The sequence below is a fragment of the Prionailurus bengalensis genome, chromosome E4 (assembly GCF_016509475.1).
Source record: "Prionailurus bengalensis isolate Pbe53 chromosome E4, Fcat_Pben_1.1_paternal_pri, whole genome shotgun sequence".
Taxonomy (NCBI): Eukaryota; Metazoa; Chordata; class Mammalia; order Carnivora; family Felidae; genus Prionailurus; species Prionailurus bengalensis.
In genome coordinates this window covers 2,764,734-2,790,328 of record NC_057360.1, presented here as the reverse complement: position 1 = coordinate 2,790,328, position 25,595 = coordinate 2,764,734, and the positions used below count along the sequence as shown (strand labels likewise).

Sequence of the window (25,595 nt, the reverse complement as noted above, 5' to 3'; positions counted from 1 at the left end):
GGCTTGTAATTTTTTTCTTTTATTTTTCTGGTGTTTTTTATGGTATCAAGATTATATTGGTCTCCTAGAATGAGTTGTGTAGCATTGCCTCTTTTTTCTCTTCTCTAGAAAATTTGTATAAGAATGTTTGTTCCTTGAAACACTGGAGGAATCACTTGTAAAACCATCTGAGTTTGGAAATTCTCTCCCTCTGAGGGGATGGGGAGAGTTTGTTAACTATTATTTAGGTACTTTAATCATTACAGGACTATCGAGGGATTCTGTTTCTTCTTGAAGCAGTTTTGATGAATTGTATTTTTGTAGGAATTCATTCATTTCAAAAGTTAACAAATTTATTGGCATAAAGTTTTCACTGTATCCTTTTATTAGCTTTTTTAATCTTTTCCAGGTTTGTAGTCATAGTCTTTTTTTCTTTCTTAACATTGTTTCTTTTTGCATTTATTCTTTGTTTGATCTCACCAGGTATTTGCCTATTTTATTATTTTTCTCAACTTTTGGCTTTGTTGATGTTCATTGTAACATTTCTTTTTCATTAGTTTATGTCCTTATTTTTACTATCATCTTATGTTGGTGGAAGCATTAGTGTGTTCTGTCTCTTTCTATGTGGAATTTCACTAAATTTAAACTTTTGTTTTAGTTTCAATACAAGTGTTTCAAGCTATAAATCTCCCCCTAAGTAAACCTTTTACTGCATTCTCATTTTATTATATGTGCTGAACATTTTTATTGTTTATATTTTCAACTTTTTTTTTGTTCTAAATATTTTAACATGCTTTATGACTTTTCTCCTTGACCAATGAGGTATTATGGAATTTAGCCTTTTTAGAAATTTCTATTGTAATGGTGATATTATCAAAGAACTTGAACTGTTGATATCTGTTCTTTGAAATCTGCTGAGACTTGTTTCATGGCCTAAACAGACTGTTCCATTTTCAGATGTTCACTATATGCCTGAAAAGAATGTATGTTCCCAATATTGGGTGCAAGCACCTATATATGAAGTTTGATAATCTCTATATTCAGTATTTTTTAACTGCTTGGTTTATCTATTAATGATTGTCAAGTCAAAATTTCTCATTATCATGTGTTCACCAATTTTTCTATGATGATTTTGCAATTTCTTTGTAATCTATTTTGAGTCTGTCCTATGGAATGCTATCCTAACCATTTTTAAAATGTACAGTTCAGCAGTGTAAATTATATTCATGTTGTTGTGCAACTAGTCTCCAGAATTTTTCCATCTTGCATAATTTTTTCTTGAAATTTAATTGAGTTTTTGTTTGTTTTTGTTGCCACATTTCTCACTACTTGTTTTAACAGTTTTTAATTGTTGCTCTTGAATATTATCATGCATATTTAACAAAGTCTCAATTATTATCTCCCCCAAAATTTAAGGACCTCTAATTCTGTTACTTCTTTCCAACTGTTGTGTTATTTTTGACAGTATTTTACTTATATCCTTTCTGTTTACTCTACAAACGAGACATGTTTATAATACAGTCTTCTCTGCATATTTACATTCATATTTATGTTCACAAGTGTCTTGGCCCTCCCATTTCTCTGTCATTAGACTTTGCTTTTTTTTTTTTAATTTTATTCTTTATTTTTTTAAATTTACATCCAAATTAGTTAACATATAGTGCAACAATGATTTCAGGGGTAGATTCCTTAATGCCCCTTACCCATTTAGCCCATCCCCCGTCTTGTAACCCTCAGTTTGTTCTCCATATTTATGAGTCTCTTCTGTTTTGTCCCCCTCCCTGTTTTTATATTATTTTTGTTTCCCTTCCCTTATGTTCATCTGTTTTGTCTCTTAAAGTCCTCATATGAGTGAAGTCATATGATTTTTGTCTTTCTGACTAATTTCACTTAGCATAATACCCTCCAGTTCCATCCACATAGTTGCAAATGGCAAGATTTAATTCTTTTTGATTGCCGAGTAATACTCCATTGTATATATATACCACATCTTCTTTATCCATTCATCCATCGATGGACATTTGGGCTCTTTCCATACTTTGGCTATTGTTGATAGTGCTGTTATAAACATAAGGGTGCATGTGTCCCTTCGAAACAGCACACCTGTATCCCGTGGATAAATGCCTAGTAGTGCAATTGCTGGGTCGTAGGGTAGTTGTATTTTTAGTTTTTTGAGAAACCTCCATACTGTTTTCTAGAGTGGCTGCCCCAGCTTGCATTCCCATAGACTTTGCTTTTAAAATTATTTTTCTTTTCCCTGAGAGAAATCTTTAGAGGTTCCTATTTAGCACAGATCTGATGGTGATTCTGTCCATTTTCGTTTATATGAATCTAATTATTTTAGCCTCATACGTGAACAGGAATTTTTCTGGGTATACAGTTTTAATTACTTTTCTTCACTCTTTCCATTTTCCCTGTTTCTGTTAACTTCTTAAGTGTCTGCTCTGTCTATCCTTTTGTTTTGGAGGGTAGAGGATAGAGGATTTGTCTTTTTTCACTGATTTCCTTTAAGGTCATTTGTTTTTATTTGGTGCTATGCAATTTTATTTTTTTTTAAGTTTCTGGGTTTGAGCCTTAACACTTTTTCTTGCTTCATAAATATAGAGCTTACTTTATTGGCAGATTCAGGTCTTTAGTTTTAACACTTGTATTTTTCCCATTTCTAAATGTTCTGTACAGTTGTTTATAAGTCTCCCTGGTCATTTTTAATAGTCTTTTGTCATTTTCCCATTTTCATGATTTTTTTTTTTTTTTTACTTTCTCAAACATTCCATTTTATGTTACTATTTGACAATTTGAATGTCCGAATCCCATTGGAGTTTATTATTATTGTTTCTGTTCTTTGCTTATGGTCGTTTGTTCTTTGGGTTTTGGGAATCTGTGGTTGTGCGCTCATATTTGTGTGTCTTAAAAAACCTACGTTTCATCGGGGCTCTTTTCTCAAAAAGGATTTGCATTTCCTTTTGCCCGGAGGCCGGTGGTTGTCCTGACCTGAGTCTTCTTAAGCTCTCTCCTCCCACTTTCATCCGGGGGTTTATTTAGCTTTCTAGCTTTCTCTCCTTGCTTCTGGCCTAAGGCATAGTCTCCACATAAGAGCATTCCTTGTTTTTTATCATTTGTAGTGATTCAATATAATTTTCAAACATCTCACAAGTATCCATTACATTTCACAAAATCTTTATTTTGACCATCACCTCTGGTATTCCTATACTTTTTATTTGTTTGTAGAAACTAAGGTACTAGAAGGTTCGATCAGCTGTGCCGTCGCAGTTAGCAGATGAGCGTAAGGAGCTGAGAACGCCAACAGAGCACCACGCTGTTAATATCTGTTCAAAAGTAGTTGATTCCTTTTCATTTTGTCCTGAGATGAATAATTTTGGCTCTTCATGACTTCATGATGGCTGCTTTGAGGGCCAAAATTGGTCCCTAGGTCGCAGAATTGGTAACTTATATTCTTTTTACGAAACCGTAGGAACTAGTCCAGGCTAGTGAGCGATTAAAAAACCAGTCCAAAGAGCTGAAAGACGCACACTGTCAGAGGAAACTGGCCATGCAGGAATTCATGGAGATCAATGAGCGGCTAACAGAGTTGCACACCCAAAAACAGAAACTTGCTCGCCATGTCCGAGATAAGGAAGAAGAGGTGGACCTAGTGATGCAAAAAGTTGAAAGCTTAAGGCAAGAACTGCGCAGGACAGAGAGAGCCAAGAAAGAGGTTAGTAGTCAGGCAGATTGTCCAGTGCCCAGGGGGTAGTGATTAAAGCTGCTTTTTCAGATGAGTGAAATGATGTGTATATCATGCTTGAATTCTTAAAAACAGTTTTCTTGTTGGATAATTTTACTTAACGTGAACTTCAACATTTGAGTTATCTTCTTGTGACAAGGTAAATTCCCATGGGGGAAAAAGCATTTTACTGGAAAAAACAGGTATAACCATGAAATCCGCTTTGTTCATTTTATTTTAAAGCTGGAAGTTCATTCAGAAGCTGTGGCTGCTGAAGCATCTAAAGACAGGAAATTGCGTGAACAGAGCGAGCACTATTCTAAGCAACTGGAAAATGAATTGGAGGGACTAAAGGTATCGTTTGATTTCACATTTGCGAAGTTGAATTAATTTTCTTCTCTTTAGGCTTAACAGGAGTGTTAGTTTATGTTCTCTCTTTGACGTGGGGTAAAAACTAGCTCTCCTTCAAACCTAACATTCGTAATTCTCCTTCTTACTAGTAGAGGCTGACATAGACTTCCCCAGCATTCTGGAAGGAAAGGGAAGGTTGTGCTTAGTGGGGAGAAGAAATCTATGGGGAAAGAGTTAAAATATTTGTGCACACCTGGACAAGATGCACTGGGAATCTGCATGGGGGCACCGTCACATACCCAGATCCTCGATCTTGTAAATGACTGAGGAGAGCCTCAGGGTAGCTCTGCATGTACTCCTGTCGGGGGGGGTCAGATGATAATGGACATGGGTTAACACATCCGAGCGAGGGATATCCTTGTGCCAACTCTCAAGTTGGACTACTTGGTTTTAAGTCCTAGCCTTATCTGTTACTAGCCATGTGATACTGGACAAAACATTTCATCTCTTTGGACCTAGGTTTTCTTATCTGTAAAACCCTATCTCATTGGTTTTATGTTAGGAGTCCATACATATATCTGTAAAGTGCTCGGTAACCATTAGCTGTGATAATAGCGTTAGGTATGCCAAAGTGGGAGAATTGGGATTAAATGGACATCCTGTTTCTACAACGCTAAATGATAATCTGAATGATGTCTGCTTTTTCTTCACTCCAACCTTGGAGCAGTCTCCTGTGTTGTCCGCCACCCCTCCCCTACACCCTCTCCTTGCATAACCATGCACAGTCTAGTCTCACTCATCTGGCAGACATAAGAATCAAGTTGCATGTCATCTCAGGAAGTTTATGCCACTGTGGAATTCTGTTAATAACTTTAGCATAGCTTTTTTTGTATTTATCCACAAAATGTCTCCTTGCCTAAACTGTGACCTAGCTTATTGAAAACATACAAGTATAGTATTAACTTGGCTCGATGCCACATGTTTAACACTTGTTTGATAAATGGGTTAAATCCATGAACGAATGACGCAGTATACTTGGTCAGAACTTTTTCTCTGACGGTTAGAGATCAGTGGTTGCAAATAAGATTTCTCTGTTGTAAATGTAAATATAAATTCTAGATTTTATTTCTTGTTCAGAGATTGGTTTATTTTTCTTTTTGTGATTCATCATGATTGCACAGTCTTGGTTAGCTTTTCAAACTAGAGATGTTTCTTCTATATAGTTACGCTTCTGAAACAGGATTAGTGTATAGAAGGTATTACATTACTGTCTCAAATGATTTTCAGTCAGGGACTCTTTTGTTTCCGGCATGTAGGTGATTGGGTAACAAACAAGAATCATAAAGACTGGAAGTATCTTAGGGATTATTTGCATTTGAGGAAATCAAGACCCAGGAGAGTTAAGGATTATGTAGTCATAAGTGATAAAGTGATAAACCTGGATTTTCAAGGGGTGCCTGGGTGGCTCAGTCGGTTAAGCGTCCAACTTCGGGTCAGGTTATGATCTCACGATTCATGAGTTTGAGCCCCACATCGGGCTCTGTGCTGACAGCTCGGAGCCTGGAGCCTGCTTCGGATTCTGTGTCTCCCTCTCTCTGTCCCTCACCTACTCACACTCTCTGTTTCTCTCTCTCTCTCTCTCAAAAAAAATAAACATTAACAAAATTGTTAACCTGGATTTTCTAACTCAGTGCCGTGTTCTATCCACTAGTCTGCTCTTTATTGTTTTCTGTAGTAAACACTGCTGCACCGAGAACTTTGAATCACATGTATTTACCTGTTGATCAAACTCTCATAATCTCTTGTATCATTTATAAATTTGGGATAATCATAAATCTCCCCAGTATATAAGCTAATGCATTTAAAATTATTTCCCTAGGGCCTGGCAGAAAGTAAAGGCTCAGTAAGTGTTGGCTGTGATTATTCTCATACTGTCTTTCCTTGACGGTATTTAAAATTGGAATTTCTTGGTTTAATTTCTTGTAAACCTATTTTGAATTGGTTTTGAAACCTATTTTGGCCATTCTAAAAGGGTGTAGGAATCTTCAGTTCATTAGGAGCAGTTTTCAATAGAATGGAAGGGAGAAATAATTCTTGAATAACAGAAAATTCAATACCCCATTTCCAATAATGCATAGAACATACAGACAGAAGATACCTAAGGATACAGAGGTCTTGAGCAACACTATAACCAACTAGACCTAACAAACATGTATAGAACCTTCTACTCAACACAGCAGAATACACATTCTTCTCAAGTGCACATGGTATATTCTCCAGGATAGACCGGATGTTAGGCACAAAACAAGTCTCAAAAATGTAAGAAGACTGAAATCATACAAAGTGTCTTCTCCAACCACAATGGAATGAAGATAAAAATCAGTAACATAAGGAAAATTGGAATGTTAATAAATATGTGGAAATAAAACAAGATGCTCTTTACCAGTGGATCAAAGAAGAAATCAAGGGCAATTAGAAAATACCTAGAGAGGAATCCTATGAAAACACCATACTGACCATACAATGCAGTATGGCAGTGCTCAGAGGGAAATTTATGGCCATAAGTAACTACGTTAAAAAAAAAAAAAAAAGAAGAAGGATCTTAAATCAGTTACCTAATTTAATATCTTACGGAATCAGAAGAAGAGCAAAAGAAACTCAAAGCTAGAAGGAAGAAAATAATAAAGATTAGAGAGGAGTTAATTAAATGAAAATAGAAAAATAATAAGATTGAATGAAACCAAAGTTGATTTTTTCAAAGATCAATAAAATTGACAAACCTTTAGCTAGAAGCATACAAATTACTTAAAGTGTCTCAAAAAACAAAACAAAACAACAACAACAAAACCCAGAATATCTCAACAGACATAACAAGTGGAGAGATGGAATCAATAAAAAGAAATCTCCTGACAAAGAAAAGTCCCGGGCCAGAGGCTTTCAGTGAATTGAATCCAACATTTAAAGAAGCATGAACACCAATCCCTCTTAAACTCTTCCAAAGATTACAAGAGTAGAGAGTACTTCTCAACTCATCCTCCTATAAGGTCAGCATTACCCTGATACCAAAGCCATATTAAAAACATTACAAGAAAAAAAAAAGAAAGAAAACATTACAAGAAAAGAAAATTACAGACCAGTGTTCCTGATGAACATAGATGTATATAAATCCTCAACAAAATGCTAACAAACCAAGTCCAAAATGATATTAAAAGGATTATGCACCATGACAAATGGTTTTACTTCAGGAATCCAAGGGTAGTTCAGTTAAGAAAATAAATCACATTAATAGAACCTGAGTGGGGGGAATGATCATCTTAATTGAAGCACATTAAGTCATTTCACAAAATCCAACATCCTTTCATGAACAAAGCTCCCAGAAAACTAGGACTAGGAGGGAATGTATTCACACGATGGAAGACATTTATGAAAAGCCCACAGTTAACATCATTCTCAATGTTGAACAACCAAGAACTTTGTCCCTAACATTAGGAATGAGACAAGGATGCCCATTTTTACCACTACTGTGTAACTTATACTGGAGTCTCTAGCCAGAGGAATTAGACAAGAAAAAGAAATAAAAGGCATCCAAACTGGAATGGAAAAAAGAAAGAAAAAAAAACCAAACACTCTCTCTGTTCATAGATCATATGATCCTATATATTAAAATATTCCAAAAAATGCTACTAGTTTTTAGCCCAGCATATATGATGCTTGGAAGACACTATGTTTGAACAAGTTAAAAGCTGAATAAATCAAAAAAATCAACAACTCTTCTCACACCTGCAAGAGAGGTGACATCACAGGATAAGCCGCTGCTCTTACATTTGGAGATGTGGACAGGTAAATACAGAGAATCACAATTTACCAGAACAGAAACCTTTATAGGAGTCAGTGCCAGTGTATGGAAACCTGTACTATAACTGAAAGATCGTTGGAGGTTCGGTGTGGACAAGTCTAAGAGATAAAATCTCCAGAGAACATAGTCATTGGCAGGATCCCACACTTTTGTGAGTTTTACTTCCTGGACCTTGACCGGGTTCTCACAGTGAGTATCAGAGAAGAGTCCCCTTATGCTAACAGTAATGGGAACCATTTTGAAATATGCCAGAGCATCCTGTTCGTCTTAACATGGTCTGCTCTCTGGAGAAACTCTTCAACCAGAGCTTAACTTGCTGGAGTTTATCAGAGCCTGATGAACTTGAGAGAAGGAAAACATCCAATTCCAGCCTGCTCTGGTCATCCTGCCCAAACTAAGGGGGAGATAAAAGCTGACAGGGTTTACAGTGTATGGTCCAGAGGCACCAGCTCAATCAATAAAAGACTGGTGTCTACTCCTAGGACTGTAGAACACTTCCCCTCGCCCCACAACTCACCACCACATTACTAAAAGCCTGTTTACAGCATTCCTTTATGCACAACATCGTGTGTGCCTATCAACAAAAAATTACAAGATATACTGAAAGGCAGAAAATACAGTTGGAAGAGATAGAGCAAGCATCAGAACCAGACTCAGACATGGCAGAGATGTTGAGATATGAGACTGGGAGTTTAAAACTATGATTGATTGATATGCTGAGGACTCTAGTGGGTAAAGTAGAGAGCATGGAAGAATACATGAACAAGGTAAAAACAGAGATGGAAATTCTAAGAATCAAAAAGAAATGCTAGACATAAAAAATACTGTAACAGAAATTAACAATGTCTTGGGATGCTGGCTGGCTCAGTTTGAAGAACATGTAAACTCTTGATGTTGGGGTCATGAATACAAGCCCCACGCTGAGTGTAGAGATTACTAAAAATAAATAAATAAATTAAAAAAAAAAGCCTCTACTACAAAGCTGTAATCACCAAGATGGTATGGTGTTAGCACAAAAACAGACACATAGACCAATGGAATAGAATAGAGAACCTAGAATTGGACCCACAAATGTATGGCCAGCTAATCTTCGGCAAAACATGAAAGAGCATCCAATGGAAAAAAGACAGTCTCTTTAGCAAATGGTGCTGGGAGAACTGGACGGCAACATGCAGAAGAATAAAACTAAACCACTTTCTTATACACAGAGATAAACTTAAAATGGATGAAAGACCTGAATGTGAGACAGGAAATCATCAAAATCCTAGAGGAGAAAGCAGGCAACAGCCTCTTTGACCTCAGCTGCAGCAATTTCTTACTCGACACATCTCCAAAGGCAAGGGAATTAAAAGCAAAAAGGAACTATTGGGACCTCATCAAGATAAAAGGCTTCTGCACTGCAAAGGAAACAATCAACAAAACTAAAAGGCAACTGACAGAATGGGAAAAGATATTTGTAAACGACATATCGGATAAAAGGCTAGTATCCAAAATCTATAAAGAACTTACCAAACTCAACACCTGAAAAACAAATAATCCAGTGAAGAAATGGGCAGAAGACATGAATAGACACTTTTCCAAAGAAGACATCCAGATGGCCAACCGACACATGAAAAGATGCTCAACGTCCCTCATCATCAGGGAAGTACAAATCAAAGCCACACTGAGCTATCACCTCACTCCAGTGGCTAAAATCAGAGTGGCTAAAATCAACAACTCAGGAAACTACAGATGCTGGTGAGGATGTGGAGAAAGGGGAACCCTCTTGCATTGTTGGTGGGAATACAAACTGGTACAACTGCTCTGGAAAACAGTGTGGGGGTTCCTCAAAAAACTAAAATTAGAGCTACCCTATGAGCCAGCAATAGCACTACTAGGAATTTACCCAAGGAATACAGAAGTGCTGATGCATAGGGGCACGTGTACCCCAATGTTATAGCAGCATCTTCAACAATAGCCAAATTATGGAAAGAGCCTAAATGTCCATCAACTGACAAATGGATAAAGATGTGGTTTATATATAACAACAGGATACTACTTGGCAATGAGAAAGAATGAAATCTGGCCATTTGTAGCAATGTGGATGGAACTGGAGGGTATCATGCTCAGTGACAGAAGTCAGTCAGAGAAGGACAGATACCGTATGTTTTCACTCATATATGGATCTTGAGAAACTGAACAGAAGACCATGGGGGAAGGGAAGGGGGAAAAATAGTTACAGAGAGGGAGGGAGGCAAACCATAAGAGACTCTTCAATACAGAGAACAAACTGAGGGTTGATGGGGGTGTTGGGGGAGAGAGGAAAGTGGGTGATGGGCATTGAGGAGGGCGCTTGTTGGGATGAGCACTGGGTTTTGTATACAAGCCAGTTAGACAATAAATTATATTCATTTAAAAAAAGAAACAAAAATAATCTTTAATGGGCATAGCTGAGGAAAGACTCTGAGCATGAGGATATCTAAATAGAAACTGACCAAACTGGAAGGTGGAGAGAAAAACAGTGGAAAAAAACACCACCAGAAGAGACTATGCAAGTGCTGTGGAACAACTATAAAAGTTGTGACACGTCCAATGGGACTATCAGAATGAGAAGAAAGAGAGGAACAGCAGAAATATTTGAAACAACAGTGACTGAGAACTTCCCCAAATTAGTATCAGACACCAAGCCCCAGATCCAGGAAGCTCAGAGAATACCAAGCAGGATAAATGCCCAAAGAACTACACCTAGAGATACCATTTTCGAAGGACAGAAAGTCAAAATAAAGAAAAATCCTAAAAGCGAGAGCAAACAACACAAAACAAAACAAAAAAACACACTACCTTATCTGTAGAGGATGTAAGACAAGGATTACAGCTGACTTCTCAGAAACCCATGCGAACAAGATGAGAGTGGAGTGAAATATTTAAAGTGTTGCCAGAAAAAATTAACCTAGAATTCTGTACCCTATGAAATTACCCTTCAAAAGTGAAAGAAAAATAAGGACTTTCTGAGTCAAAAATGTAAGGAATTTGTTGCCAGTAAACCTCCTTGCAAGAAATGTTAAAAGGAGTTATCTGGAGAGAAGGAAAATTACATAGGTCAGAAACTTGTATTTACATAAAGGAAAAGCATCAGAGGGGCGCCTGGGTGGCTGTCGGTCAAGCATCCAGCTTCAGCTCAGCTCATGATCTCACAGTTGGTGAGTTCGAGGCCTATGTCAGGCTTTGCGTTGATATCACCGAGCCTGCTTCGGATTCTCTGTCTCCCTCTCTCTCAAAAATATTTTTTTAGGGGCGCCTGGGTGGCGCAGTCGGTTAAGCGTCCGACTTCAGCCAGGTCACGATCTCGCGGTCCGTGAGTTTGAGCCCCGCGTCGGGCTCTGGGCTGATGGCTCAGAGCCTGGAGCCTGTTTCCGATTCTGTGTCTCCCTCTCTCTCTGCCCCTCCCCTGTTCATGCTCTGTCTCTCTCTGTCCCAAAAATAAATAAATGTTGAAAAAATAAAATAAATAAATAAATAAATAAATAAAAATAAATAAATAAATAAAAATAAATAAAAAAAATAAAATTTTTTTTAATGTTTATTTATTGAGAGAGACAGAGTGTGAGCAGAGGTGAGGCAGAGAGAGAGGGAGACACAGAATCCAAAGCAGCCCCCCAGGCTCCGAGCTGTCAGCACAGAGCCCGACGCGGGGCTCGAACCCACCAACCGCGAGATCATGACCTGAACTGAAGTTGGACGCTTAACCGACAGAGCCACCCAGGCGCCCCTCAAAAATAAATATTAAAAAAAGTTAAAGAAAAAGCGTCAGAGAAGGAATAAGGTAAAATAAATTTAAAATTTTATTTTTCTTAATCTAATACTTAAAAATAATAATGTGTTTGCTTATATGTGCATACACACATGCTTCTATATGCTTGTATAAAACTGAAATGAATGAAAACAATGATCTAGAGGATAGGAGGGAGGAATTGAGATTATTTCATTTTAAAGTATTTGCACTACGCGTGAAGTGGTAGAATATATTTTGAAAACAGACTTGAACTGGTTGTAAATAGATATTGCAAACTATAGCACAACCACTAAAAAGGAAGTGTAACATATCCCCAGAGCAGAGAGAAAATGGGATCATATCAAGCACTTGATTAAAACCAAGACAGAAGAGGAGTAGAAGACAAAAATAGGAATAAAGAACACGGACAATAAATAGAAAAACAGTAGCAAATATAGTAGATATGAATCCAAAAATATCAATAATCACTTAGAATGTCAATGGCCTAAGTACACCAGTTACAAAAGAGATTGTGGGGTGCCTAGATGGCTCAGTCAGTTAAGCATCTGACTTCAGCTCAGGTCATGATCTTGCAGCTCATGAGTTCGAGCCCTGTTGTTGGGCTCTGTGCTGACAGCTCAGAGCCTGGAGCCTGCTTCAGATTCTGTGTCTCCCTCTCTCTCTGTCCCTCACCCACTCATGTTCTCTCTCTCTCTCTCTCTCTCAAAATAAACATTAAAAAATTTTTGAAATAAATAAAAAACCCCAGAGATTGTGTCAGATAGGATAAAAATATCGAACTATATATTATCTATAAGAAGCCCACTTTAAATATAGAGGCAGATATAGATTAAAAGTAAATAGATGGAGAAAGCTATACCATGCTAACACCAATTAAAAGAAAGCAGGAGTAGCTATATTAATTTCAAAGTGGAGTTTAGAGTAACAAAAGTTTTTAGGAATAAAAAGGGTATCGGATAACGATAAAGGAATCAGTTCTCCAAGAAGACATAACAGGACTTAACATGTATGTGTATAACAAAGCAGCATCAAAATGCATGAAGCAAAAACTGTTAGCACTGCAAAGAAAAATAGATGACTATACTATTCTGCTTGGAAACTTCAACACCCCTGTTGCAGAAATGAACAAGTCCAGGAGATGTAAAGTCAGTAAGGACATGGGTGAACTCAACACCATGATCAATCATTAAGGCAGCTGCCTTATGCCAGCTAACATTATACTTATTGCTGAGAAACTTGACACTTTTTCACTAAGATCCAGAGCATGGTGAAGATGTACCTTTCACCACTGCCTCTCAATGTTGTATTGGACATCCTAGCTAATGCAGTAAGACAAGAAGGCAAAATAAGAGGTATGTGGATTGTGAAAGAAGATGTAAAACTGTCTGTTCAGAGGCGACATGATCGTCTAATGAAAAACATTGATGAAAGAACTGGAACTAATTAGACATTATAGGAAGGTTGCAGGATACAAGATTAATACACAAAAGCCAATTGCTTTCCTATACAACAGCCTTGAACAAGTGGAAACTGAAATTTGAAGCTCAACACTATTAATAATAATACCCACAAAAGTGAAATATTTAGGTACAAATTTAATAAAATGTGCATTAGACCTATATGGGGAAAACTATAAAACTCTGATAAAGGAAATAAAAGAACTAGATAAATGGAGAGACATTCCATTTTGTGGATAAGAAGATTCAGTATCAGAATCTTACATCAGAAGATGTAAGTTCTTCCCATCTTGGTCTGTAGATTTAATGCATTCCCAGTCAAAATCCCAACTAGTCCTTTTGTGGATATCATCAAACTAAATATAAGGTTTGTTTAGAGACAAAAGACCTAGAATAGCCAGCACCGTATTGAAGGAAAAGAATACAGTTGGAAGACTGACTGCCTGACTTCAAGACTTATTATAAACATGCAGTAATCAAGACACTGAATGAATATTCATAGGAGTCATTTTTAACAAAGGAGGAAGGGCAATACAGTGGAGTAAAGATTGTCTTTTCAGCAGATAGTGCTGAACAACTAGACATCCACATAATGAATGAATGAATGAATGAAACTTACAGCCTTTACAAAAACCAACTCGAAATGGATCGCAGACCTAAATGTAAAACCTAAAACTAAAACACTGCTGGAAGATAACATAGGAGAAGACCTACATGACCTTTGGTAGGACAGTGACTTCTTACATACAGCACCAAAGACACAATCTGTGAAATAAAGACTTGATACGCTAGACTTAATTGAAATTAAAATTTTCTGGGGTACCTGGGTGGCTCAGTCGGGTAAACATCCGATCCGACCTCGGTTCAAGTCATGATCTCACAGCTCATGAGTTCGAGCCCTGCATCAGGCTCTGTCTCTCTCTCTCTTTCCAAAACAAATAAACATTTAAAAAACTAAATAAAAAAAAAAGAAATTAAAATTTTCTGCTCTGCAAAAGACTGTCATGCAAAATATAGAGAAAACTTTTAAGACTTAGTAGACAACAGATGACCCCAGGGTTGCAAAACCAATCTTCAGTAATTAGCTGTGTGCCTGTAAGTCAGCAATGAACAATCCACAAAGGAAATTGTGAAAGCAATTTCAATTATAGTAGCAGCTAAAAGAATAAAGTTCCTTAGAATAAATTTGACCAAGAAGGTTAAAGACTTGTGTACTGAAAATTACAAAACATTGCTGAAAGATATTAAAGGAGACATAGTAAATGGAAAGACATACTACATTTATGGATAGGATGACTTAATATTGTTTGGATGTCATTGTTACCCAAAGCGATGTACAGGTTCATTACAGTTGCTAGTGAAGTTCCAATAGCCCTTTCTGCAGAAATGGAAAATAGAATCCTAAAATTCATATACAATTTCAGGTGGCCCCAAGTAGCCAAACAATCATGAAAAAGAAAAATGGAATTGGAGAACTCAGACTTCCCAGTTTCAGAACTTACTACAAAGTTACAGTAACAAAAAGCGTGTGGTACTGGCCTAAGAATAGAAACACAGGCCACTGGAATAGCATGAAGAGTGGAGAAATGAACTCCTGCATCTATGGCCATGTGCTTTTTGACATCGTACTAAATCTATTCAATCTATTCAATCTGTGTGCCAAGACAACTGTATTTCTGCACGCAAAGAAATTTGGATCCCTAGCTCTTGCTGTATAAAACAATTTATTCAAAATGGATCAACCTGAATATAAGAGCTACAGCCATAAAACTCTTGAGGAAAACACTGGGGTAACTGTTCATGACCGTGGCATGGACTCAGATATGACACTGAAAACCTAAGCAAAAAAAAAAAAAAAAAAAAAATCGATAAATTGGACTTCATCAAAATAAAAACTTGTGTGCATTACATCAAAGGACATTTTTAAAGGAATGAAAGAAATCATCTGCAAATTAAGTAGGAGTTTGATATCCAGAATATATAAACAAATCCTACAAGTCCTACAGTTGAACAACAAAAAGCAAATTACTCAATCAAAACACGGGCAGGGGCATCTGGGTGGCTCAGTCGGTTGAGCATCCGACTTTGGTTCAGGTCATGATCTCACAGTTTGTGAGTTCGAGCCCCATGTCAGGCTCTCTGCTGACAGCTCAGAGCCTGGAGCCTGCTTCTGACTCTGTGTCTCCTCTCTGCCCCTCCCATGCTCATGCGTTCACGCACGTGCTCTCTCTCTCTCTCTCTCTCAAAAATAAATAAACATTAAAAAAAAGGGCAAATAACTTGAGTAGACATTTCTCCAAAGAAGATATTTTAATAGCCCATAAGCCCATGAAAAGACGTTCAACATCTTGAAGTTAAAAACCTCAAGATACCACTCCATACCTACTAGGATGGCTAAAATAGGGGGTTAAAAAGAAACGAAACAGGTGTTTGCAAGCATGTTAAAAGTTTGGTGGTTCCTCAGAAAGGGAAACATAGAGTTAGCCATATGACCCAACAATTCACCTCCTACGTACTGTACCCTAAAGAATTGCAAGAGGGACTCAGACAGATAGTTTTTACACCAGTGTTCTTTGAAACATTATTACAGTAGCCAAAAGGTGGAAACAATCAAGTGTCCATCAACAGATGGACAGAAGCAAATGTATTTATATACAATGGAATATCATTCAGCCCTCAAAAGGGAGGACTCTTGATATATGCTCCAGCATGGATGAGCCTTGAACACATTATGCTAAGTGAGAAATGCCAGACCAAAAAGAACAAATGCTGTATGATTCTACTTGGATGAAGTATCTAGAATAGGCAAATTCATTGAGATAAAAAGCAGAATTGAAGTTACCAGGGGCTGGGTAGAGTGGGTAATGGGGAATTATTCTTTAGTGGTTTTAGTGGTTGTAGAGAATTTCTCTTTGGGATATTGAAAAAGTTTGTGGTCATGGTTGCACAACATTCTGAATGTAACACCTACTAAGCTCTATGCTTAAAATGGTTAAAATGGCAGAACTTTATGGGCTATGTGTTTCACCGCTAACACAATATCCATAAGCCATTGAATTGTACACTTTAAATGGTATGGTATGTGAATAGTAGCTCAATCAGGCTGTTAAAAAAAAAATACTTTTCAGTTGTTGTGACCATATGCTACAAGAGCTTTTCACCCTGTTGTGTTAGTTTGCTGGGGCTGCCACAGATCACCACAAACTGGGTGGCCTCAAAAACCGGAACTTATTGTCCCAATTATCGCAACTAGATGCTCGAAAGCAGTGCTGGTGGGGTGGTGGTAGTTTGCGTTCCTTGGTTTATGTATCACCTGGATCTCTGCCTTCTTTCTGTGTGCAAGATTGTGAGTCCAGATTTCTTTTTATAAGGACACAGTTATATTGGAATAGGGCCCGTCCTAATGACCTCATTTTAAGTCAGTTACCTCTGTAAAGACCCTACTTTTATTTTTTTTCCAACATTATTGAGATACGATTGACTAATACAAATTGTGTATACTTAAGGTATAAAATGTAATATTTAGGTATACGTATACATTGTGAAATATGTACCACAGCGAGCTGATTAACATAGCCTCACTTATCTTTGTTTTTTTTTTTTAGTCTGAGAACAGTTAAGATCCACCCTCTTAGAAATTTCCAGTATACGATACAGTATTGTTAACTGTGTTCACCCTGCTTCACGTCAGATCTCCAGAACTTATTCATCCTACATGTGTGAAATTTCTGTACCCTTTGACCCACATTTCCCCATTCCCTCACTGTCCCAGCCATGGACAACCGCCATTAGATTGCACATAGGTCAGATCAGACGGTATTTGAGACCATATTTTAAAATATGATCATATTCTGAGATACTAGTGGTGGTTAGTGCCTTAACATGAATTTTGGAAGGACACAATTCAACTTTAACACATGGATTTTTCACTTGAAAGTACAACACAAGCATTTACACTCGTTACGTAACTATCACAAACAATCTTCATGATTATGGAAAAATATCCAGTCATTCAATCCTCTGCTATTAAATATTTATCTTTCACTTTTGCAGTATTACCATGAACGCTTTTGTGCCCTGCTTTTTTAAATATTATTTCTTAGAACGGATACCTAGAAATGAAATTGTCAAATCACTTCAAGGCACTTGGTACGGGCCACAAATTGTTGCAAGTATAAGAGGCATTTCTTGCTTTATTAGTAGATTGTTTATTAATCACTTTTTCTTTGTGGATTATTGCTTTAAGTCATTTGCCTTTTTAATTTTATAGTCTGAATTTTTCTCTTACAGTTCATATAAACCCTTTGCATAGCGAGAAAGCATATTTCTTAGTTTTTCCACAACTATTTATGAATTTATCATTTGCCCTTTAATTTTGGTCTTGTTTCCTTTTCAAATTACAGATTTGTTCTCATTTTTGTGAATGTTTCTTTTATTGCTTCAAAGCTTGGCTTATCCTTTGTTCACAGTTTGTTAAGCATGTAATTCTGCCTTTTCCTGCACGTTTCTATTGGGTCTAAAAATATTTAACTCGGCGCCTGGGTGGCTCAGTCGATTAAGCGTCCGACTTCGGCTCAGGTCATGATCTCATGGTTCATGAATTCGAGCCCCGTGTCGGGCTCTGCACTGACAGCTTAGAGCCTGGAGCCTGCTTCAGATTCTGTGTCTCCCTCTCTCTCTCTGCCCCTCCCCTGCTCATGTTCTATCTCTCTCAAAAATAAATAAAACTTTTAAAAATAAGATTTATATAGTATGTTTTAATATCTGAAAAGAATATTCTTCTCTCTCCCTCTTTACTCCTTTTTTCCTCCAGGATTTTCTTTGGCATTTTTCCAAGTGTATTTTTCCTATGTACTGGGAACTCTTGTCTCCACCTGCCACCCCTGCGTCATTTCCCGTATTTAATTTTTTAATTATATTTACAAGGAATATAATATGATAAATATTAAGTACATATGCATTTAATCTTTTCTTTCACGTAGTTGGTATTTTTCTATATTGTTTCAAGTCTTCTTTAAGGTCTGTTATAAAGACTTGTCCTTTCTTCATGTAATATTCAGATAAATTACTCGCTGTTGTTATTCCTCACGTGTGTGTATTCGATTCTGATCATTTTTGTTTGATTGTTTTTAAAACAGTGAAATTTTTTGCTGTGTTTTATTCTTGCTCATTCCACTCTCCAGAAGTACTGCCGATTTGTGTTTATCTTACATGCAGTTGCTTTACTCAGCTTTAGCAGTTCTGCCACTTTTTAATGGATTTATTTACATTTTCTGGGCGAACAATTATATGGAAATTATAGTGGTTTTATCACTTTCCTTTCTAATAACTTCTTGTGACTGTTGCACACGTTCCTTGGTCAAACAGAATATTTAAAAACTACTACATAAGAGATCATGGAAGGCACCCTTTCCGTTATTATTATTTCTAAATCTTTGTATTTCTGGTGCTTCACCAGTAGGTATTACTTTGATAGCTGAAAAGGGGGCACTTTTTAAGGTAGGAGAATTACTTTATTGTTTTTTGTTTTATCATGGGACTTGGGGTGGTATTTGCAATTGGTATTGGATGTTATCAAATACATTTGGGCATGGGTACCTACTGAGATTATCATATGGGTTTATTTTAATGGAATCCATTAAAGTAATGCAATTTTTTTGCATTTACTAATAAATTTACTAATCTTAAATTACCTTCAGTACCTGCAAGAAGACGTGTTCTTTTGTGGTAGATAGTGTCTTTTTTATATACGGTTTCATTTCATCAGCATTAAAAATTTTTTTTGGTAATATTTATATATTTTGGGGAGAGAGAGAAAGAGAGAGAACATGAGTGTGGGAGAGGCAGAGAGAGAGAGAGAATCCGAAGCAGGCTCCAGGCTCTGAGCTGTCAGCACAGAGCCCGACCCGGGCTCGAACTCACAGACCGTGAGATCATGACCTGAGCCGAAGTTCGGACTCTCGACCAACCAACTGAGCCACCCAGGCACCCCTACTTCATTGGCATTTGATTTGATTTTTTTTTTTTTTTTCTGACATCCTTATCAACAAGTGACTTGAGCCCATGACTTTCTTTGGTGGTATCTTTGGTGGTTTTTGACGTCAGGGTAGTTTTTGCTCGAAACTTCAGCGCGTGCTGCTGCTCTGCCAACAGCAAACCGTACGAAACAGAGCAGCAGACCGAAATGTTCTTGAGGGGACTCTGAAAATGAAGAGGTAAGCGGTCAGTGCCGCAGATGTCAATCTCGGCATCGTTTTTGCGGAGATGCGTACGCGCCAGAATCTGACTTGCTGCGGCTCTTCCCAGTTTCCCCAGCGCGGTGTGCGCCAGGCTGCCCCCAGAAACTGCTGGCATCTGGGTCTTGCGTGTGGGAGGCACGCACGGCGTGAGTAGTTTTGTAGTAAACGGTTAAATATTCCAGTGGATACCCCAGAGACATTTCTCCCACCCAGTGGATGTCTTTGGTTTTGTGTTTTTGGGGTTTTTTTGGAAAAAAGGTAGGTATCTCAAATGTGAAGAAGTTAGGATAGTTTTCTTTCAACTTTAAATCAACTACTGTTCACAGTTTTTCTGCCCTTAATACTGTTTTCAAAACAAGAGACACTGTCCTCTAAGGGCATGATTCCCTGCTGTCACTAAACGTACACCCGTAGGTCCTTTGGGTTTTAAAAGGTTTATTGTTGAACACCTGGGAGAATAGATAGCTTATAACCAAGTAGTAGAAAAGTTACAAAGCTCAGGAGGTCTTAAACAGTCATCATCTCTGTTTTCTTTACCCTTTAGCCACTGTCCGGAAGAAGCTTTGGACTTTGCATTTTCCTTTCACCTTATTATTGAAAAGACATTTCATCCTAATTTCTAAAAGGGTGGCTTTTGGCTAAATTTCTCATCCCTGATGCCCTACCTAAATGCCAAGAGACTGTCATTTTTTCCAGTGGTTGTGAAGATGTTTGATTAGACCTTTGTCCTTCTCCCTGGACCATTGGAGAAGCCCCTCTCTCTCCTTTGTGTACATTCTAGCTTTGTCATTCCCTTCCCCAGATTTGTCTCTTCTAAAGACATTTGCACATTCATAATCCTTTATTGGTTCCACATCAGAAATAAGCCGTGGTTAGATTTCTCCCTCACTCCATACACCAGCAATAATTGTGTATAAATTAGAAATTTAAATATCAGCAAATAACTATATAAGTGCCAACGGAAGTTATAGATAAATATATAATCTTGGTAGGAAGAAGGCTGTAAAATACGACAACAATAAGGGAATATATATACGGAGAACAATTTTTGCAACATAAGGCTGGCAAAAGGTTAATAGCCTTAATAAAGAAAGTTGTTTTATGTGATGATGTACAAAAGTAACATTCAGTTATATGAACAGTTCTTTGCATTACAGAAAGACGTTATAATTGGCATTTTGTTACTCATATAGATGAACCAATTTTTTGTTATTACTTCTATAGCAAAAACAAATTAGTTACTCACCAGGACTGTGCAGCATAGAACATCAGCAAGAGATCACCAAACTAAAGACTGATTTAGAAAAGAAAAGTATCTTTTATGAAGAAGAATTGTCTAAAAGAGAAGGAATACACGCCAATGAAATTAAAAACCTGAAGAAAGAACTTCATGATTCAGAAGGCCAGCAACTTGCTCTCAACAAGGAAATTTTGATTTTGAAAGACAAATTGGAAAAAAACAGGAGAGAGAGGTAAGCATCGAGTTATCTACCCCTCCCGTCAGTATCTGGTGAAAGCCTGCGGTGTGCCAGGGACCGGAGATACGCAGGCAGTGCACGTATCCCAAAGTCCAGATTAGTCACCCGAGGATGACAGGGGGTCGGGAAACCAGCAGGTGCAGCCCTCGCAGAGGCACGGGAGGTAACTTTGGTATGTCTAGGTTTTCTGGACTAAATTCTAGCCAAGACCAAAGAAATAGAAAATATCTAACTGTGGAAGGGAGTCCATTAAGTGCCAAGATGGAGAGGGGAAGGGGAACAGGGCACGTTCCGAAGATGAAGGCTGTTCCCTACGGTGGAGCCACAGATGAGAAGGTGAGGAGCGGGGCTGGAGAGGGAAGTGGAGGCAAGGTCACGAAGGAGGAAGGAATTTGGACTTCGTGCCGAGGCCATTGAAGGCAGGTGACAGGGCGGTACTCGTGGTCCCGTGTGGAGTGGGACAGGCGGGAGCAGATGGCAAGGAGGAACCTGGCAGCGAGAGATGAGCAGGACCACAGGTGCTGACCGGGCAGGTGGGGGGAAGCGTGTGGGCTCAGAAGGTCCCGGAGAGCCAGAACCTGGGTGCCATAATGGCCAGGTGTGAGAAAGTGCCAGGATTTTAGGCAGCCGGATGTGTGCTGTTGTCATTCTCAACTTCTATTGGAAGCCAAAGTTTATTTAGTTTGGTACATTCGCTCAGCCAGACTTTTTTAGAACCTGCTGTGGGTAAAGCAGTGTTGCAGGCACTGGGAACGTGGCAGTGGACAGACAGACAAATCTCTGTCCGTATGGAGCTTTCCTTTAGCCAGGTGAAGGGCTGTAAACAAAATAAGTAAAATATAGAATATGTTAGGTAATGATAAATGCCAGGAACAGAACATAAGGCACAGGATGGGGCCATGAGGCATTAAGGGGGCAATTAAATTGTGTATATAGGCTGGTCTGGAAAAATTGCGATGAGAAGGACTGAAGAAAGTGGGGGCACCTGTGCAGATGTAGAAGAACATTCTATGTGGAGAACAGCCTGTTAAAAAAAATAATGAGAAGGCAATACTGTGGAGACAGTAAAAAGATGAGTGGGTGCCAGGCACTGGGGGAGGGGGGCGGATGTGATGTCCAGGAGGACGCCAGGGCAGGACGTCCAGGGAAGTCTCTTGGTGTGATGCTACAGTGATGGGTACGTGCCGTTACGCACGTGTCCAAACCCTAATGTGAGCTGTGGAGTTGGAGTGATAACGACCTGCCCGATGTAAGTTCACTAACTGTAACAAATGTTCCACTCTGGTGGGGGATGATGTTGTGGGGGCTGTACCGTGTTTGGGGGCGGGGAGTAGGTGGGAAATCTCTGCTATGGACCTAAAACTTTTCTAAAAAGTAAAGTCTATTAAGAAAAATAGTTTAAGGAGGCCAGTGTGGCCAAAGTAGACTTAAGGGGAAAGAATCATAGGAGAGGAGTATGAGGGGGAACAGGGCCAGATCATGTAAGGCTTTATAGCAGGTCACTTCTGGTTATTTACTCTGAGGAAAACTGATGCGGGGAGTACCGCAGGATTTTGAGTGGAAAATTGAGATATTGGGTTGTGTTTTAAAAGGGTTACTCTGACTACCTGGTTAAGAATAGTCTGACTTAGGGGTGCCCGGGTGGCTCAGTCGGTTAGACATCCGACATCAGCTCAGGTCATGATCTCACGGCTCGTGAGTTCAAGCCTCACGTCAGGCTCTGAGCTGTCAGCACAGAGCCTGCTTCAGATCCTCTGTCTCCTTCTCTTTCTGCCCCTCTCCTCTCCTCTCCTCTCCTCTCCTCTCCTCTCCTCTCCTCTCTCTCTTTCCCTCAAAAATAAACAAACATTAAAAAAAAAAAGTCTGACTTCGATAAGAGGAGAAAAGCCCTGAACTCCTGTAGAAGGCTGTCACAGAAATCCAGGCAAAGGAGGGTGGTGACTTGGCCCAGGGTGGGGGCAGAAGTGGTGGTAAGAAACATTGGAATTCTTGTGCTCCTGAACAGTAAAGATACTGGTTTTTGTTGATGGTTTAGACGTGGGATGAGAAGGGAAGAGGAAGGACCAAGGATGGTGCTGAGGTTTGGGGCTTTAGCAATTAGGAGGATGTAGTTACCGTTTAGAAAGGAACAGGGCAAGGGACGCATGTTGGGGATGAGAGTATTACCGGGAGTTCATTTTAAACAAGTTCCGTTTGAGATGTGTATTAGGCACCCACGTGGAGATGTCACACAGGCCGTTGGACAGATCAGCTGGATTTTAAGGCTAGAAATAAAATCCTAGGAGTATTAGATCACTCACATGGTATATAAAGCAGTGAGACTACTTGAGATCCCTTAGCAGTTGGTATAGATGGCACAAAGGTCCGGCACTGAGCCCTGGCGTGCTTTGATCTTTGGAAGTTGGTTAATGAGGAAGAAACAGCAAAGTGGCCAGCAAGGACGATGGGAAGAAGACCCAACAAATTTGGTGTCCTGGAGACCATGTGATGAAAGCATATCGAGTCTGTCTTCTATACGTTAAACAAGATGAGGTATGAATTAAGTAAGATGAGGCCCAAACAATGATCATTGAATTTAACATTAGGAAGCTCGTTGGTAACTCTGATAAGAACAATTTCCGTGGAACAGGAGGGGCAAAAACCCCACAGCGGGAACCAAAACTAGGAGGAGAGCGATTGGAACCAGAAATGTGGGACAACAGGGTTTTGAGGTGGTGGCGCGTCAGATGCCAGATTCTGTGTGGTGAGAAGCAGCTAGGCGATGAGGAAGGGATACAGTAGACTCAGGGATTCCGGGCGGCTCCCATGAGCGAGAAGGCAGAGAATTGGAAAATGAAATGTGATCTAGGACTTAGGGGAGACTGTTCATTCTGTTCTCTTATGGAAGAGACTTCTGCTCTGTTCCGTGCTGGTGGGAAAAAGCAAGAATAATTTCACAGAAATTTTACTCTGTTTGTTTGTGTACACATTTTTTCTGAAAGGCCTCTTTGTATTTTGTCATGTTTTTGTCATTGTTCGTTGCTTGGAGTTACTTCTGAATCAAGAAAGATCCTTAAACGTGACTGAATTTCATATTTTGACTATAGATAATTTTTTAACATGGCATATTTGCTTGCACACAAGCAAAAATGGTTTCTTTTCCCAGAAGTTAGCATTTAAATTACAATTTCATTTACACTCACTAATGTAGTAATGGAAGGGATTTTTAACATCACATTTTTAAAATCAGCCGGTACGTAGGTTCTCGGTTGACTCGGGTTCAGTTATAGGAAATTACCCAGAACAGATCCATATTGACTTTCATTTATTGCTAAGATATAAAGCGTTCCTTACAAATTTTTTTATTAAGTATAAGTTGACACTTATACTCAAGTGTTACATTTCTTTCAGGCGTACAGCACAGCGATTCAACTTCTCTATCGGTTACTCTGTGTTCCCCACAAGTGTAACTGCCATCTGTCACCTCACAGCAGCGTTCCAGTATCACTGTATTCCCTGTGCTGTGCCCTTTATTTCTTTACCTTATTCATGCCATAAGTGGAAGCCTATACCCCCCCACCCTGCTTCCCTCACCCGCTCCCCTCTGGAAGCCATGTGTTTGTTCTCTGTTTTTATAGGTCTCATTCTGCTTTTCGTTTGTTTGTTTATTCATTTTGTTTTTTAGATGGTACATATGAGTGAAATCACATGGTATTTGTCTTTCTCAGTTTGGCTTCTCTCACTTAACGTGATTCCCTCTAGGTCCACCCATGTTACCACAAATGGCAAGACCTCGTCCCTTTTTACGGCTGTGTAATATTCCATTGTGTGTATATACATCTTCTTTATCCATTTGTCCATTGACGCACACTTAAGTTGCTTCCGTATCTTGGCTTTGTAAATGATGCTGCAGTAAACATAAGGGTGCATATATTTTTTCAAATTAGTGTTTTCATTTTCTGTAGGTAAATAGCCAGCAGTGGAATTCCTGGATCACACGGTATATCTATTTTTAATTTTTTTGAGGGACCTCCATCCTGTTTTCCGCAGTGGCTGCACCAGTTGCATTCCCACCAACAGTGCACAAGGATTTCCTTTTTTACACATCCTTGCCAACACTTATTTCTTGTCTCTCTGATTTTAGCCATTCTGACAGGTGCAAGGTGGTATCTCATTGGGGTTTTGATTTGCACTTCCCTGATGGTGAATGATGTTGAGCATCTTCTCACGTGTCTGTTGACCATCTGGATGTCTTCTTTGGAAAAATGTCTATTCAAGTCCTCTTCTCCTTTGTTTTTTGTTGTTGAATTATGTAAGTTCTTTATATGTTTTGGATATTAACCCCCTATCAGACACATCATTTGGAAATATCTTCTCCCATTTAGTAGGTTGCCTTTTCATGTTGATGATGGTTTCCTTCACTGTGCAAAAGTTTGTTTTTTTTTTTTTTCATTTTGATGTAGCCCCAACAGTTTATTTTTGCTTTCATTTCCCTTTCTTAGGAGACATATCTAGAAAAATGTTGCAATGGCCAGTCAGTGTCAGAGAAAGTACTGCCTGTGCTCTCTGTTAGTATTTTTGTCAGGTCTCACCTTGATGGTTTTTTTGTGTGTAGGTTGTGAGAAAGTGGCCCAGTTTCATTCTTTTGCATGCAGCTGTCCAGTTTTCCCAGCACCATTTATTGAAGAGACCATCTTTTCCCCATTGTATATTCTTGCCTTCTTTGTCATAGATTAATTGAGCATGTAAGCTTGGGTTTA

General features: G+C 38.7%; 1 protein-coding gene across 17 annotated transcripts in view; it reads left to right on the top strand.

Moving 5' to 3' along the window:
* CDC42BPA (CDC42 binding protein kinase alpha) overlaps positions 1 to 25,595 on the top strand; it is a 321,754-nt gene that overhangs the window by 198,690 nt on the left and 97,469 nt on the right. For 14 of the 17 annotated variants that reach the window (XM_043568803.1, XM_043568796.1, XM_043568795.1 and 11 more), the window contains 3 exons: positions 3,452 to 3,694; positions 3,947 to 4,057; positions 20,603 to 20,850. In XM_043568803.1, the coding sequence (XP_043424738.1) occupies positions 3,452 to 3,694; positions 3,947 to 4,057; positions 20,603 to 20,850 (602 nt within the window). The remainder of the gene's footprint in view (positions 1 to 3,451; positions 3,695 to 3,946; positions 4,058 to 20,602; positions 20,851 to 25,595) is intronic. The other 3 variants (XM_043568805.1, XM_043568804.1, XM_043568800.1) reach the window with 1 other exon arrangement.